General features: G+C 41.5%; 1 protein-coding gene across 1 annotated transcript; it reads right to left on the reverse strand.

Moving 5' to 3' along the window:
* Positions 6332 to 6769, reverse strand: LOC104748883. The gene has a single exon (XM_010470462.1). The coding sequence runs from the start codon at positions 6767 to 6769 to the stop codon at positions 6332 to 6334; it is 438 nt and encodes a 145-aa protein (XP_010468764.1).

A 15331-nucleotide genomic window follows, 5' to 3' on the forward strand; every position in this document is an offset into this window, starting at 1 on the left:
TATGGCATGTTATCTGGATGGACAACACATGGTAAATTGTCTTGTCCAGTTTGCATGGACGATATAAAGTCTTTTTATCTACCGAATGGAAGGAAGACATGTTGGTTTGATTGTCATTGGAGATTTCTTCCTCCTGATCATCCTCTGAGGAGGAATAAAAAAGACTTCTTGAAGGGAAAAGACGCTACAAGAGAGTATCCACCAGAGTCCTTGACCGGTGAGCAAGTTTATTCTGAGCGGTTGAATTGTGTAAATCCTCCAAGAACCAAGGACGTCGGTGGAAATGGTCATGAAAGGAAGATGCATGGATATGGAAAGGACCATAACTGGCATAAGGAAAGCATTTTATGGTCGCTACCGTACTGGAAGGACCTTAATCTCCGACATAATATTGATGTGATGCATACAGAGAAGAATTTTTTGGACAACATCATGTACACTCTTATAGGTGTGAAAGGTAAATCAAAAGATTCCGTCATGTCAAGGTTGGATATAGCAAAGTTCTGTTCTCGGCCACACTTACATCTTGATAGTAGGGGTAAAGCACCTTTCCCGCCCTATACATTGACAGACGAAGCCAGAACAAGCTTATTAGAATGTGTGAAATACTCGGTGAAATTCCCAGATGGCTATTCAGCAGACTTAGCTAGTTGTGTTGATATGGAAAATGGAAAGTTTTCAGGCATGAAGAGCCATGACTGCCATGTTTTCATGGAGCGGTTACTTCCATTTATCTTTGCAGAACTCCTTGACCGGAATGTCCACCTTGCGTTATCAGGTATATTAATTAATTATTTAAAGTTCTATATATATATATGAAGTGAGTAATTGTGATGAAGTTTGACTAAATATAATATTGTAGGGGTTGGAGCATTTTTCCGGGACTTATGCTCGAGAACTTTGCAAACAAGTCGACTTCAAATTCTAAAACAGAACATTGTTTTAATCCTCTGCAATTTGGAAAAGATATTTCCACCATCCTTTTTTGATGTGATGGAGCACCTGCCTATACATCTTCCCTACGAAGCTGAATTGGGAGGCCCTGTCCAATATAGGTGGATGTATCCTTTTGAAAGGTTTTTCAAAAAATTGAAAGGAAAAGCAAAGAACAAAAGATATGCGGCTGGATCAATTGTTGAATCATATATCAATGACGAGATTGCTTATTTCTCTGAGCACTACTTTGCTGCGAATATACGAACAAAATCAAGGTGAGCAATTAAGAGTAAATATTTTTAATGTGATATTTAATTTAATAATCATAATAATTACTTTTTAATTATTTGGTCAGATTAACAAGATTTGATGAAGGTGAAGCGTTTGAATATCATGTCCCTGGAGTACCTTCTATATTTACTCAAGTTGGCCGTCCAAGTGGAGAAATGAATGAAATATGGCTTTCACGTGATGACTATCGTTGCGCACACGCATATGTTTTACGGAATTGTGACTATTTTCAGCCAATTGAAAGGTACTTATATTTTCAGACTAGTTACATATTAAGATATCTAATTCAACTATATTTTCTCATATACATTGGTGATCTTATCTTTCTATATAGTATGTTTGAGGATTATATTTCGGCAAAATATCCAGGACTTACGGAGAAAGAACTCTCCGCGAAAAGAGCTGACGAATATCATTCTTGGGTTAAAGAATATGTATGTTAAACCATTTTTTGTGATATACATATTGTACTTAATGTTATTATTTAACATAACAAGACTTATATATATGCAGGTTAGTTATTGGAACGCCTCAAATCCATTTCCTACATGGGTTCAAGAGATTGTGCATGGACCTTTAAACAAGGCTAAAACATGGCCAATGTATTTTACAAGAGGTTATTTGTTTCATACGGAGAACCACGGTGCTGGACGAAAGACATGTAATTATGGGTTGATCAAAGTTTCAATTTAAAACCCAAAGCACACTCAACCACGATCTAGTGGTGTCGTCGCAGCACTTTGGGGTCGAACCACAGAGACCAAACGATACACTATGAAATTATATAAACCGAGTTTAGCTAAAGCAAAGAGATAGTTTGTGTTGCAAGTAACCGAACAAAACTGAAAATAAATAAGAGTTTGTAAAATTAAGAGAAATTATTGGGCGTAGGGAATCAATCAAGGGTTATGATCACGAATTTGGGTGATGGATTGGGATAGCTTTAGGAACCGTTCTTGAACTCGAATCTCAAATATAAAACTAACCTACTGTCGCAGTATTAGTTATCTAAGCAAGGAATCGAATGAACCCTAAACTGTCGTTTGGATCTAAACAATCCTAGCAAGCATTAAGTTCTAGTCCGATTATGTTCACAAGGTGCCCCAACTTCAACTGTCGTTGGCCGAGGATCACCTTGCTCACCTAAGTTCTTTCAAGTAATTCAACAACACTTTTGATGGCTAGATGAATTAAACCTATGGTCATAAACTAGGTAGCTAATCTAGTTTAAGCAATAAACACAACAATAGATGAAGAACACAACAGATCAATCCCAAATCTAACAACCTAAATCAATGAATCATAAACCCCCTTTGAAACCCGAAACCCAACAGAGAAATTACTCAGACATGGAAATAAAAGCACAGCAAAACAAGGATGAAGAAATCATAATCGAATTGCAAAGAGAAATGATAGGGTTCAGAATTCTTCTCCAAAGGGTTAGAAAGGATAAGAGATCTTCTCCCAAGCTTACAAGTGCTCAAAAACGGCGTAGAGTAAAAGTTATTTCTCTAGGGGTCGAGCCCCATGGTTAAATAGTAAAATAAATCCCTAAAAAGTTGGTTTAAATCAGAAAATGAAAGATTGCGTCGGGGACGGGATTGGTCGATCTCGTGAGGATCAGTCGATCCGGAATGTATTTCTGCTCTTACTCCATCTGCCTTCTAGCTCGATCAGTCTTCAACCAATTAAGCTCCAGATGCATATTTTCATCCCCAAAACGCTCAGATTCCTTCCAAAGTCACCTAAGACCTGTAAAGACTCACAAAAGACTAAAAGGACTCTAAAAGCACACTTGGACCTAGGAAAAGACTCAAAACAATCCTAAAAACTATGGTCAAGCAAGAACAGACAAAAACTCAAGAACAAAGAAAAGGTTTGAAAGTGGAAACTCACATATTCTTGGAAACTTCTTCTTTGCACTCTTCATCACATCAAATCGAGAACTACCTTATGTACTCTGCTCATGATTAGGATCAACACTCCCTACTCTGAACTCCACGGCCTTTGAGAACCTTCAGTCTCCCCATCGTTGTCTCTCTACATCAGATTAGCAAAAAGGTGTGGTCTTACCATGGGAGTATCGATCATTGAACTGTTGACTCCTTCAACCTCTTATCGCCCAAGACCTCCTCTTATGCTCCCTTTCCTCTCTCTTTTCTCACTTCCAAAGGATTGATTTCTCCCTAATTTTCTAGGGTATCATTTTACTTTTTTTATCAATCCTTTGCTCTTTTTATGTGGACAGGTTTCCATGAATTCCGAAGGATGCACGAGTTTACGCACAACCCTCGGTTCACTTCTTTTATTTCCTATATCCTTTTCTTTTCTCTTTTCTTCTTCTTCCCTTTTTTTTCTACTGAGTATTGAAGGGAAGAGAGAGGGGAAGCATACTGGTGAGGAGTTGCATGTCCCGTGAGGCTCAAGGGAGGAGTCTTGTCCGATGTATACCAAGCCCCAAGGTAAGCAATTTAGTCCGGTTAAGTCATGTCAAAGCTAGAGACAACTTCTGGTTCAACTTAGTGTTCTCCTTGGCGAGTGTCTTTTGGGGCGTGTTGAGACTGCTCATGTTCATTCCAAGCTTCATTCCAAATCAGAGGTACAAAAGTAATCATAAGAGTGTTAGTTCAAAGCAAAAGATTCCTAGAAATGATCATAGTATCCCAATTTTTTCCTTTTTTTTTAGACACGACAAACTGACTCAAATAAAAGGAAAATCAAAAGAAACAACCAAAGAAAACGTCATTAGTAACTTGGAGACATCCCGCCCCCGGACTTACTTCACACCGTCCCGGTGTGAAAGGAAAGCTAAGGAAAAGAAACCTCCGACAATAAAAATCAAAAGATAAAAATAAAAATCCTAGAAAAGAAACAGAGTAACCCGGGAAGAGGTAGCTACTGGTCGGAACTACTGAGATGGTGAGGATGTCGCGGAATGGTCAGACCCAAGAGGCTCAGTAGCTGTGTCCTCCTCGTCTTCGGTATCGATGTGAGCTGTTGGAGGTGGTGCGAAACAGGATGGTGCGAGACTCTGGAGCCAAGTAGCCAATCGAGTGAGTAACATGTTGTTCTTCCGCTGAGTGTCGTAGACCCATCTCTCAAACTCGGTGCGAGCTGGCTCCTTAGGTGGTGCAGCAAGAAACTTGTTCACATCGAAAGGAGGAAACGGTGGAAGGGGCTGAGATGGCTGCGAAGAGGTAGATGCCCCGGCGGGTTGTGGGCGGCTACGGGATCGGAGGGCTGCAGGCTCTCGCTCCTCTCCCAAAAGAACATCGTCAATATCCATAAGGATGTCAACAGGAGGATCAAAATCGATGTTCTGAACCTTGCGGAGGGAGGTGACGAAAGGCATAGGGATCAGCATATAACGAAGCTGACCGGTCTTGGTCTGGAAGCGATAGCAGAAGTTGTGTCTCACCAAAATCTCACTAGTAAACATGTACTTGAGGTCAAGCAACTTCCGCTGTGACACCATAGCGTGTGGTGGCAAAACAACGCCGCAATACTCGATGATAGGGGTCACCAACCTGCCGATGAGAACTCTCTTGTTCTTAGCATGTGCCATGTTCCTCCGAACCTGCACAAACTCCTTAGATAGCAGGAAGCCAAAGTTGACATCATGAGTTTGCTGGTACAAAGGGGAATCCGGAGAGTGAAGGAACCTGCGAAGACCATGGAAGAACATCCACAACTCGGGTAGCTGCAATGTGCTAGTCTCAGCCCTAGCATAAATTGTGTTACTCAGGAACTTCGCAGTGATTCGGAGGATGGGGTTGCGGATGCGAGACTGCCTGGCGCTTCGAGAAGCATATTGCCCAGCAGCAAGAAGCTTCCAAATTTCTGTCCTACTGTCGAGCTTCTCCATCGTGCATAATGTGTTTCTGGGGAAACCGAATATGTCACATAGATCAAACATGGAGATGGCATAGTGTTTCTTGAGTAGGAAGAAGCTGATCGAACACTGCTCGGCCATCATATCAGAACCACCCGGCGAATCAACTTGCACAGTGGCGAGGAACTCTCGAGCGAGCCGATCAAGCTAGTCCCATGCTTGCTCAGAAAAAGTACCAAACCCCATGTTTTTCACCAACTCATCGAAATCCGACAGCATACCCATCTTCTCAAAGAGCTCCCGATCGACAAAACGAGTTGGTTCCATCTTGCATTGTCCGAGTAGCTTCAAACCCTTAGTATCCTCATCACTTCAAACTCTCGTTGGCGGTTCTTCGGAAGGAGTGGCAGTCTCCTTACCGCTACGGCTTCGTTTAGGCATTGTCTACAATAAAAAGTAAATAGCCAATATATTTGAAAAATTGAAGCAATCGAAAATTCCCTAAGCTAAATCAATCCATGTTACAAGCCTATGCTAAATTCAAGCTAATGCAACCTAAATCTAGCTCCAATATTTATCTAGGACAATCAATCTCACTAATGCACTCATCAACGGTAAAGAGGAGGAGAGAATAGCAGAAATCTCAAAAATTGAGAAGTGAAAACCTTGGAATCGCCGAAACCAAATATAAATTTGGAAGAGGAAACACTTACCTTGTTCGAATGATTGGCACAAAAATTGGGTTGGGCAAAGGATGAAAAATCAAGTTGAAGAAACCCAAAATTCGAATCAAACAAGAGAGGATTTGAGAGGAGAGGGAAATCGAGTTTGTGGACGAGGGAGGAAGGAAGAAGAAAAGAAATTAGGTTTTATGGGGTGTGAACACGAATCCGGTTTAACCCGGTTCAATTTAAGTTCATAAACCCGAAAACCAGTTTTCTTCCTTCCTTCTCTTTTTTTTTTTTTCTTCTTTTTACGTCCCTCGATTTTACTTACCTGGAACGGGGATCAGTCAATCCTGAATTGGATTAGCTGATCCTGACCACCATGGAACTTTCCTTGAAAAGGGTTTCGCATCTTCTGCGTTTAGAACCTGTTCCTGAAAACCAAACTCACTACCAAACGTGATTCTCGAGTGACTCTGTAAAGAATAGCAAATTTCCTAAGAAAAGAAAAACAAAACGAAAAAGAGAAGGGTAAGCAAATGCAAACCCGTTGGATTGCCTCCCATTAGCGCTTGTTTATAGTCTCGAGCCTGACTTTTCTTGCTGCTTAGGCAGCCTGTGGCTCCTCCAGAGGGAGGGAGGTCTCAATCGTGTCATACTCCGCTAGGTACGGTTTAAGACGTTGGCCATTGATAGTGAATTCTTTGCCCTCTCGGTCCCAAAGTACAACAGCATTATAGGGCATGACTTCCTTGATTCGAAAAGGTCCGGACCAACGGGAACGCAGCTTCCCAGGAAATATCTTCAGCCTCGAGTTGAAAAGAAGGACCAAATCATTCGCAGCAAAATCCCTGGGGATAATCTTCTTGTCGTGTAAGGCTTTGGTCCTCTCCTTATATATCTTGGTGTTCTCATAAGCATCCATGCGAATTTCAACAAGCTCATTAAGCTGGATAAGGCGTCTTTCTGCTGCGGTCTTGACGTTGAAGTTCATCTGCTTGGTCGCCCACAAGGAGTGATACTCGAACTCAACAGGAAGTGACATGATTTCCCATAGACTAACCGAAAGGGGGTGGTGCCGATGGGTGTTTTGTATGCAGTCCGATATGCCCATAGTGCTTCATCGAGTTTCAAGGACCAATCCTTTCTGGTTGAGTTGACTGTCTTCTCCAAGATGCTCTTGATTTCTCGATTAGAGATCTCGACTTGCCCACTGGTCTGTGGATGGTAAGGGGTAGCAACCTTGTGTGTCACGCCATGTTTTCGCAAAAGGTTTGCAAAAAGCTTGTTAATAAAGTGAGTGCCCCCATCGCTGATTACCACTCTAGGAACACCAAACCGTGGAAAAATTATGTGCTTGAACATCTTGAGGACCACCTTCGAATCATTAGTAGGACTTGCGACAGCTTCAACCCATTTGGAAACGTAATCCACTGCAACAAGTATGTAGAGATTGCCATAAGAGGGTGGAAAAGGCCCCATGAAGTCGATTCCCCAACAGTCAAACACCTCGATTTCCAAGATGAAGTTTTGTGGCATCTCGTTCCGCTTGCTGATGTTTCCACGTCGCTGGCAAGAGTCGCATCGGGAGACAAAGTCTTGTGCATCTCGGAATAAAATGGGCCACCAGAGGCCTGCTTGGAGCACTTTTGTCGCGGTTTTGAAAGTAGCAAAGTGTCCCGCATAGCTAGAACCGTGGCAGTGAAAAAGAATTCCTTGTACTTCTGATTCTGGAACACATCTCCTGTAGAGGCCGTCAGCACAATGCTTGTAAAGAAAAGGCTCATCCCAGAAGTAGCGTTGCACATCTCTGAGGAACTTCTTCTTAGCATATCCAGTGAAGTTCGGAGGTGTTAAGCTCAAATTAATCCCTAGAGCTACTCTCTCAAACAAGAGATTACTGCAGTACTTAGGGGTCGAATCCACAGAGACTCAAGATCAAACACAATAGATTATAGAGTTTTGTAAATTACGCTAAACAAGTTAAATTAAATTAAAATAAAAACAATGCAAATATTTAAATGAAAGTGTTGTAAATGCAAAAAATCAAAAGAGTTAAGCCTAGGGAATTTCTCAGGAAATTATGAAATATTAAATCAATAAAATAATTAAGGTTCAAGCAATAAAAATCAGATCTAGAACTCTAAACTTTTGGTAAATTAAATCAGTTCTCACTGCAAATAATATCTAAATTTAAAACCAGAAAATCCAAATCTCTTTGTAAAATTCTAAGTAATAAATCAGCTTTAAAAACAGGTTTAGATAAGTTCACAGAATTATTAATTCAAATCTCTTTGTAATAAACAATTCTGTTCATCAATGGTTTAATCAGGAAAACAATTATATTCTCATATCAATTTATTTCCCTAAGATAACAATTCTAGGTGATCAATCAAGAATTATTGTGAAGAACAACCAAGGATGAAGATCATAAAAGATTAAGAACCCTAAAAATCTCAGATCTAATAAATCATAAAAACCCTATAAAAATTCCTAAACCTAACAAGCAAATTACTTAGACATATTAAATAATGCACATGCAATAGATATTAAAAGTAAAGAGGGAGTTCAAGAAATCTTCTCTCTACAAAGAATTCAGATCTATCTCTCCCAAAAGCTCTCAATATCTTTTCTCTCAAAAACTGCTAGAAAATAACTTAAGGGTTTGTAAAAACCTAAAAATACTATATATACATCCTAAAACACGTCCAGGGGCTTATGTTGCAATTAAAGAAGACTTTGGGCAAATTTGTAAAACTTCCAATTCTTGTTCTCTCGTCGGCCAAACACGGGTGTCAATCGATGCTCATGTGGTGTCGATCGATGCTCATGTGGTGTCGATCGAACTCTGATCAAACTCAAACTTGATTTCCTTCGGTAAAATGCTCCAAAATGATCCAAATTGCTCCATCCGTGCCAAAATCCTAGATAACCTGTAAAGATTCAAAAACAACCTAGAAACAAATCAAAACACTCAAAAAGCACACTTATATCATGGTTAAAAACCGTAAAAACCATGATATATCAACTCCCCCAGACTTAGCCTTTGCTTGCCCTCAAGCAAAACAGAAACTTAGAACTGCGAAAGAGGTTTGAAAACATAGAATTCACTCAACTGCAGGCAGGGCCGGTCCTAAGATTACCTAGGCCTAAAGCATTTATTATACAAAATATTTTATAAAATATATTAACTGTAAGCATATGATACAAACAATTTAAAAAATACAAAAACTGTTGTTTCGAGGCATCGAAACCATGACCTGGGGTATATTTTCGTACAACAGAACCAACTTAGCTAGGAACTTGTTTCATTAATCAACCCAATGGGGCCTAAAGCAGATGCTTTGGCTGCTTTAGGGGTGGGCCGGGCCTGACTGCAGGTAACTGATCTTCGCACTCTTCATCACTTTGACTCTGAAGAACTTACTTCATATACTTTTTCAATTGAAAAGCATCAACATTCCTTACTCAAATCCCACAATCCTCTGGAATCTCTAGTCTCACCATTGCCATCTCATTACATAAATTAAAGCAAGTACAGGTGAGTTTTTACCTTGGTGTATCGAACAGTGGCATATGGACTCTCTTCAGGCCAAGACATTCTTCTTACATCTCCTTTCCTCTCCCTTTTCTCACTTCCAATTTTCTTCTTTTCATATTCTTTTTTTTAGCAAAGGTGTAAGCGAATACCGGGGTCATCGGTAATTTACCTACCCCTCGCTTCCAAGCTTTGTGTGATCATTTGACTCAAGAGTAGAATAATGAGGTCACTGGTAATTTACCTACCTCTCTAAACTGATCAAAATCATCTCATCTTTTATTTCTCTCTTTTTTTTTTTCTTCTGATTTTTCTTATTTTTTTCTTTCTTAAATTCTGAAGGGAAGAGAGAGGGGAGACATACTTTGAAAAATTGCACTGTCTTGTATGGCCTGAAGAAAAAGTCTAGTCCACTGATTTCCAACCCCAAAGTAAGAGATTAAGTCCGGTTAAAATCCTGATAAAAGTTGAGACAGCATTGGTTGAACTAGATATCGTTTGAATAAGGGCTTTCAGGATTGTTGATACAGCTCATAGTCTTTCCACACTTCAGTTCTGAGGTCAAGCTTAGTCAAGAATCATTAGAGTGTTAGCCAAAGAACAAGAACCATCAGTTAGAGATCATAATTCAACATAAATTTTTGAAAAATTTGACTCAATAAAAATAAAAATACGGTTTTGACACAAGACACAAAAACCAAGTAAGTAGTTAGTACTAACCTCCCCCAGACTTAAACAACACTGTCCCCAGTGTTATCAAGCAAGGGAAAATTAAGAAACAAAAATGTGTTGAAAAATTGTAATGAAAAATGAACAGATTCTCGGGTTACCATAGGTGTCGACCGACACCATTTCAGTGTCGATCGACACTCTCGTCGAATGGTGAAATTTTGGCCGAATCTCCTTGTTAGTTGCAGTTAGTTGTGTGTGTTGTTGGATCAATCCTTTGATGTTAATTCTGTTAAGAAGCACTCAAACACAAACACAGGTTAATAGCAACATGATAGATGGATAGTTCATAAGTTNTAATGAGGTCACTGGTAATTTACCTACCTCTCTAAACTGATCAAAATCACCTCATCTTTTCTTCCTTTTTTCTGATTTTTCTCTTTTTTTTNCTCAATCCTAAAAAGGGAAAAAGATAAAGAGAACCATGATCAGAAGCTAAAATGTAACAGAAACATCATCATCACCATCATCATCATCAGTATCGTCAGCATCATCAGCATCCTCATCAGAAACAGGATCAGCAGATGGTGAAAATGGCGAAGGGGACCTGCGCCTAGTACGCCTGGTAGGACGAATGCAGCCACACTGGGAAAGTCGAGCCATGCCATTCCAGATGGCATGCAAAGCAGAAACCACATAAGTCTGATGAGCTCCCTGGTCCATAGTGGCAGGATCCTGCTGTGGCTCTGGAAACTCAAATGCCGCAGTCCCAGAAGAAGAACCAAACTCAAAACCCCCAGCAGGCTTAGCACCATCTAAATCAATAGCAGGAATAGCATCGCCTCGTCGGCGACGAGCAGCGGGTGCAGCAACAGAATCTCTCATGTCAGGCTGAAATGCCAACTGGCGGTAATCCTCACCAATATCTGTCAGTGCAGGACGCGGCATCGAAATCATACGCTCTCCTGTGGTGGAACGAAAACGCCAGAATAAAGGCTTCTTCATCCACTGAGTATGTGCCATGTAACCAACATCCATAACAGGATGCTCAGCAATGATCCTGCAACTCCCGAGATCAATCTGAAAATGCCTGAAGATTGGAGTCAGAAGACTCCCAACATACTCCTTCTTCTTTCCTTTCCCAGTGAAAGGTTTGGTCTTCAAGGTAACCAAGTGATGCGCAAAAACTGCTCCCAAGTTAACTGGCCTATCTAATGCAGGTGTAGGACAAATACCAGCAACCAAGTCTCACAAGCCAGAATACAATAAGATCAACTATGCCACTCGCATCTTGTTAGGCTCCATCTTACACAAAATTGTGTGCCCAGTAGCACGAACAACATACCTCAGGACCGGATCTCANTAAGTAGTTAGTACTAACCTCCCCCAGACTTAAACAACACTGTCCCCAGTGTTATCAAGCAAGGGAAAATTAAGAAACAAAAATGTGTTGAAAAATTGTAATGAAAAATGAACAGATTCTCGGGTTACCATAGGTGTCGACCGACACCATTTCAGTGTCGATCGACACTCTCGTCGAATGGTGAAANAATCTCTCTCAAAGCCATAAATGCCACAAAGATCTCTAAGTGGTAGCTTATAACGAATACCCCGAATGAAGAAAGAAAAGAACCCCTCCTGTGCATTCTTAACTGCTTCATTCTGATAATAAACTCCCACAGTGGCCATAAACTGACGAACAAGATCAGGATACATATCATACTGCCTAGATGCAATGGTTCCCAATCCTATCCTATCCAACACAGCAAGAACCTCATCCTTAATACCCAACTGGCTCATAGCAACCAAATCAAGTGTCTTAGTGGGGTGAATCTCAACGCCTAACCATCCATTATAGAACAATGTATCATAATCATCCCAATCATCTGACACTGGCCTATTGATGTAATTTGACTCTTCAAATTCCTTCATGATATCATCATTCCAAATCCTATTACATCTAATCTTTCTACCTTCTGACCTTGGCCATGGAGGACGAGCTGGAACTTGTGGAGTAGAAGGAGTGGTCGTCGGTGGCTGAGCATCCTTCGCCGGAGCTGATGGAGGCGGACGGCGAGTTTGGCGAGAAGTGTTAGCTCCGGCGGTTCCGGTTCGTTGCTTTTTATTGGATTTCATCGCTTTGAATCGCAAAACTGAGACTGGATCCGGACAGAGGACTCAAAAACGAGTGGGATAGAGCTTTGAATTACTCAAAACGGAGCAGTATCAGAGAAGTTATGAGGATCTGAAGGTGTTCGTCGATTTTGAGAGATGAAAAACAAAAGAGACAGCTCGGGGTTTTAATCGCGTGTCCCTCGGTTTTATCGGTGTCGATCGATGCTCATTTAAGTCGTATCGAGTGATGCTTCTTTTATCGGACCTGGCCCAGTTGCAATTAAAGGCCCAATTCTCGCAATTCAGAAACTCATCAACCTTTCTTATTTTCTGCGATCCAATATCGGTGCCGACCGATACCCAGACGGTATCGATCAATGCTGATCAATGGTATCCGTAACTCTTTTTTTTTCTGAAACAATAAAAACTCAAAACCAAAAATTAATATGTTAGTGATCCTAAAAAAAAAACAAAAATTCAAAATAAGTAATTCCTACCAGTGGGTTGCCTCCCACTCAGTGCTTGTTTTAAGTCATTAGCTTGACTGTGTCAAAGCTCAAGCGTCTGGCGGATCAGAACGTAGCTGTGAATGCTTCTCAGAGGAATATCTCATCATCCAAGGTGGTGTATAAGCAGTAGATGAATGAGGTCTACCAACGACATGAGAAGCAGGACCAGAATGATACTTGGGTATAGTGCATCTTGGCTTCATCTGAGGACTCTGGAGTGTGGAGGGATGAGTCTTCCGTTGAGTAACAGATTTATGACTTGGAGCATCAATTTTGGACAAACTCAGTCGCGGATGTGGAGGAGTGTCGACCGACAGCATAGCAGTGTCGATCGACACAGAGTTTGATGATCGTTTAGCAGACACTTTCTCAACACAAAAAGTCTGTCCATCAATAGTAGGAACCCTCCTCAGCTTATCCAATCAAAGTTCTTAGTCAAACCTTCCACAATCAGTGTTATGTGTCCCATCTGCACATCTATGATGGCACCAGCTGTAGCTAAGAAAGATCTTCCCAAGATGAGAGGATCATTAGGCTCTTTATCATACTTCAGCACCACAAAGTCAGTGGGAATCATGAAGTTTCCAACCTTAACTGGAATATCCTCTAAAACACCTTCAGGAATTCGTCGGGAGCGATCAGCTAAGATAAGAGAAATCTGAGTTGGCTTGAATTCTGTCATCCCAAGTCTTACAGCAACAGAATGTGGCATCAAGTTGATGCTAGAGCCAAGATCACAGAGTGAGTGTGAAAACCTTCCTGCTGAGATTGAGCAATCAAGCACAAAGCTTCCAGGATCTGGTAGCTTCTTAGCAGTCCTACACTGAATTGCTGCACTCACTTTCTCAGAAACTACCACTTCTTGCTTTCTCTCCTTCCTCCTTTGAACAGGCTGGTTCAACAGAATTGCACTAACATCCTTAGTTAGCAAAGCTCCTTCCTCAGGGCTCAAACCATTGGATACCATTCTCTTAACATAGCGTTTAAGTGGTGGTGAAAGCTTCACTGCATCAATCAAAGGCATCTCAATCATCACCTTATCCATCATTGCTTTGCATCTAGCTTCCTCCATCTCCTGCTTAGACTTTCGTGGCTTAGGAAAAGGAATCTTAGGTTTGTAAACCCTCTCAACTGCTGGAACCTGAGATTTTGCAACTTGTGGTTCCGTCTGAGATGAGTGTCGACCGATACCCAGTTGGTGTCGATCGACACCATCATCTGGTGTCGACAGATTTATCGATTTCTCACCGTGTTCTGCAGAATCAATTTCATCAACTTCTTCATCTCTCACTGATATAGCATTGCAAGCATGCTCTGGGTTTGACTCAGTTCTCGCAGGAAGATACCCCTCTTGTCGTTTGACAGACCCAGCAGTCTGTGCAACTTGACTCTCCAGCTTCTTAACATGAACATTCAATGCATCTATCTTCCCATTCAGCTCATTGTAGACATTATCAATCTTCCCATTGAATGTCACTGTCAAATTCTCTTGTCCCTGAAGAATCTGCTCAAGCATGGCTTCCATTCTACTCTCAGAAGAAGTCTGCGGAGGCGGAGACTGATAGGATGAGTTCCCATAAGTCCTTGTGAAGTTGCTCCCTTGTTGCTGCTTCTGGTAGTCCAGTTTGGGAATGTAGCCTGAAGAGTTCCCACTGTAAGGCCAGTTGCCTTGCTGATTGCCAAATCTCTGACCTTGATTGCCATATATAAAGTTGACATCTGCTTCTTCATTCCTAGTCTCAGGTTGTGGCTCAAATGATTCAACTTCAGCAGCAAAGTGAACTGAATCAAGCTTAGCATTAACAGAAGCTAGCTGGTTTGCATCAAATCCTCCATGCAATCTCTTCCTTTCAGCATCAGCTCTCTTAGTACTATTACTCGAAGCCAAATTCTCAATCAAAGCTTCAGCATCTTCAGGATATCTTGTCTTGAAGTTTCCATGGCTTGCAGCATCCAAAGCTAACTGATACTCCCAGTCACACCCTCTGAAGAAGATACTGAGCAATTGAACTCTTGAGAAACCATGGTGTGGACAGTCCCTTTGGTAAGCTTTGAATCTCACCCAAGCTGCCTTGAATGCTTCATCTGGTCTTTGCTTGAAAGAGGACAGCTTGACTCTCAACTCATCTGACATTGCATCATCATAGAAGTAGTTGAGGAATGCCACCTTGACATCATGCCAATTTGTCAATGATCCAGCTGACAACTGCTTTAACCACTGAGATGCCTCTCCTGCAAGTGAGTAAGGGAAGAGTTTGCAGAAGATGTAGTCCTCAGTCACCCCATTAGCTTTGATGCTAGTCACCAGGTCCTCAAAATGCTCAATGTGGTCCAAGGGCTTCTCATTGGGCAAAGCAGAGAAAGGTATCTGCCCAACTAGTTGAAAGTACGCAGGTTTCAACTCAAAATCATTCCTCTGAAAAGGGGGAGGAACAATAGCGGACCGGTTCTCATACACCAGATCAGCCCGGTTGTAGTCAGCAATGGTCCTGATCAGATCCCGGTTGTGCTCCTGTCGTCGAACTGGGTTTTGTACGTGGTTGGCAGCTCCACACACGTCTGCAGGTGGGTGTCGATCGATGCCACCTGGTTGGTGTCGATCGACACCAAGATCCGGATCATCAACAACACCAGCTTGCTGGTTCACGACAGCCTGCTCGTTGACAACAGGTTCAGCAATCACGTTTCCTTCAGCATCAAGCTTTTGGCCCTGCTCATTGCGCAAGTGGCCCTCTTGATCCCTCAAAACACCAGCCTCATCACGCATCAGAATGAT

The sequence above is a fragment of the Camelina sativa genome, chromosome 15, assembly GCF_000633955.1.
Source record: "Camelina sativa cultivar DH55 chromosome 15, Cs, whole genome shotgun sequence".
In the NCBI taxonomy this organism is placed as follows: Eukaryota; Viridiplantae; Streptophyta; class Magnoliopsida; order Brassicales; family Brassicaceae; genus Camelina; species Camelina sativa.

What these genes read in the sequence shown, in the direction of transcription:
- LOC104748883 (XM_010470462.1), bottom strand. Translation starts at nt 6,769, where the DNA reads ATGTCACTTCCTGTTGAGTTCGAGTATCACTCCTTGTGGGCGACCAAG.